The sequence below is a fragment of the Corylus avellana genome, chromosome ca10, assembly GCF_901000735.1.
Source record: "Corylus avellana chromosome ca10, CavTom2PMs-1.0".
NCBI lineage: Eukaryota > Viridiplantae > Streptophyta > Magnoliopsida > Fagales > Betulaceae > Corylus > Corylus avellana.
Window position 1 is genome coordinate 9,039,506 of NC_081550.1, and position 2,189 is coordinate 9,041,694.

Sequence of the window (2,189 nt, forward strand, 5' to 3'; positions counted from 1 at the left end):
TGAACTATTTTCTAGGTTTGATTGCCCCATAGTGTTTTACATTTGAAGAGTTCTTCAAATGTTTCTACTTTGTCAACAAAAACTGTGTTGAATGTGTGAGTGTTACTCTTTATCTTTTGTGGTTTGCTTATTTGGAATATGGATTGCAGTAATTTTTAAATTGTCATAGTTACTATACATTACCAATTGACCCCATCTAGGTGATTATTTGGGCTCAAAACTATTTTCAAGGCCATCGACTCTTTGTGATCTGGACCATCAGTCTTATAAAATATGAGGTGGGCCATTGTTCCTAAGTGATATAGACCATCGGTCCGATAAAATATGGGTTGGGTCATCGGTCTCATAGAATGAGTTCGGCCATTGTTCCTTAGTGATATGGACCATTGGTCAGATAAAATATGGGTTAGGTCATTGACCCTTTGTGATATGGATTATTAGTTCGATAAAATATGGGTTGAGTCGTTTATGAAGATATTATGGCTCTTTCTTTCTTTGTTGTGATTTTGGCCTAAAATTGTGGCCCAATTCAAACTAACCTCCTTCAACAATTGAAATCTCACCACGTAGATCGAGAGAAAAATATTGACCCTCCGTAATGCCGAACAAGTCGAAGAAGTCATGGCTGCTGAAGGAGTGAAGGTGGAGCTCATGATACACAATGTTTCACCGTATGAAGATGCCTAGTATTTCACTGTGTGGTGACTACTAGAGGTGTTTAGTGGACGGAGAGGTTGAAAGAGGTGTGTTTTGGAAAATAAGAAAAACTTTTGGGGTTGGCAAGGTGAAAGGTTTTCCGACCCCCTGGTCTTCACCTAATGTGGAAGAAGTGACATGAGTTGAGTATCAACTCTCTCTCTCTCTCTCTCTCTCTCTCACCCTTTTTTTCAGCTTGTTCCTTGATATTTTGTTGTGCGATGATTGGTGGAGGTGTTTAATGGAGTGAGAGACCGAAATTGAGTGTTTGGTGGAGGGAGAGGTCGAAGCGGATTTGTGTGGAAAAGAAATAATTTTTTTTTCTTTTTAGAATATTTCTTAATCAGGTCATCGGTGGAGTTGTTTGATAGGTGGAAAAGCCAAATAAAGCGTTGAAAAATGTTACACACACATTCATTTTCATACTCTATAACGTGACACTGAAAATTATCATGAGGAATACTACACTTCCATTTTTTTACACAATTTTTTCATACTCATATGTGGCTTTTAAAACCACCATTGGATCAAAATTTAATAAAAATTAATCTCATATTCAATAGTGAGTTTATAGGTGTGAAAAAATTATGTAAAAAAAATGAGAGTAAGTGTAACATTATTTTTTTGAAAAGTACTTTTTTTTTTGAAGTAATAATATCGATTTCTCATTGATGAAAAAAATCAAATGAAAGTAGAAAGTTCCGTCAAAACAATGTCACAAATACAGTCAGGAGTCATATCAATCAAATTCCTATTAATGACATCTCTTGTTGCCGCCTTCGCTAAACCATGAGCCGTTTTGTTTGCATCCCTGCTCAGGTGACAAACCTGCCATCGAAGGAAAGAACTCATCACTGTCCTTGTATCTTCAACTAGATGGTCGTATCTGCTGTTTGTTGGGTCCTGCTTTTGCACAGCCGTTATGACCACTTGTGTATCGCCCTCCACAATTAAGCTATGAATTCCCATATACTTACATAAATTCACGCCAAGGAATGAAGTTGTAGCTTCTGCAGCAGCAGGGTCTAATAAACCCATCTTCGTGAAGCTCCATGCCACCCTGACTCGTCCATCATGATCTCATACTATAATTTCCATCCCCATACGGCCTCTTCCCACGTCAAGTGTAGCGTCACAATTGATCTTAAGCAACATTCCATTAGCTTTTTCCACAGTTTCGGTTCCCCTTGACTAGGCAGTCCACCTTCCTTCAAGTTTGCCTTTTGGAAATCATCTTGTTTCTGTCGAGCTTTGTAGTGACCCAAATAATTAATTAAGCTTAGATAACTTAGTTAGAAGGTTAATTTGGGCTTTAGGTCACTAGGAACAGCTGGGAGGGCATTTTCAAAATTTTAGACTTTCTACCAGGATGTACGCATGGGGGACCACGCGGACGTATGCCTACAAATAGTACATGGACATACACATGGGGGACCACCCGGACGTACGCTGACTTTTGATTGACCACTGGTTAATGCTTATACGTATGGTGC

General features: G+C 38.7%; 1 protein-coding gene across 1 annotated transcript; it reads right to left on the bottom strand.

Moving 5' to 3' along the window:
- Positions 1-1,377: 1,377 nt before the first annotated feature.
- Positions 1,378-1,734, bottom strand: LOC132162875 (uncharacterized). The gene has a single exon (XM_059573094.1). The coding sequence runs from the start codon at positions 1,732-1,734 to the stop codon at positions 1,378-1,380; it is 357 nt and encodes a 118-aa protein (XP_059429077.1).
- Between the last annotated feature and the right edge of the window lie 455 nt (positions 1,735-2,189).

Excerpts from the sequence above, each read along its gene's own strand:
- LOC132162875 (XM_059573094.1), bottom strand. The coding sequence starts at position 1,734 with ATGGGTTTATTAGACCCTGCTGCTGCAGAAGCTACAACTTCATTCCTT.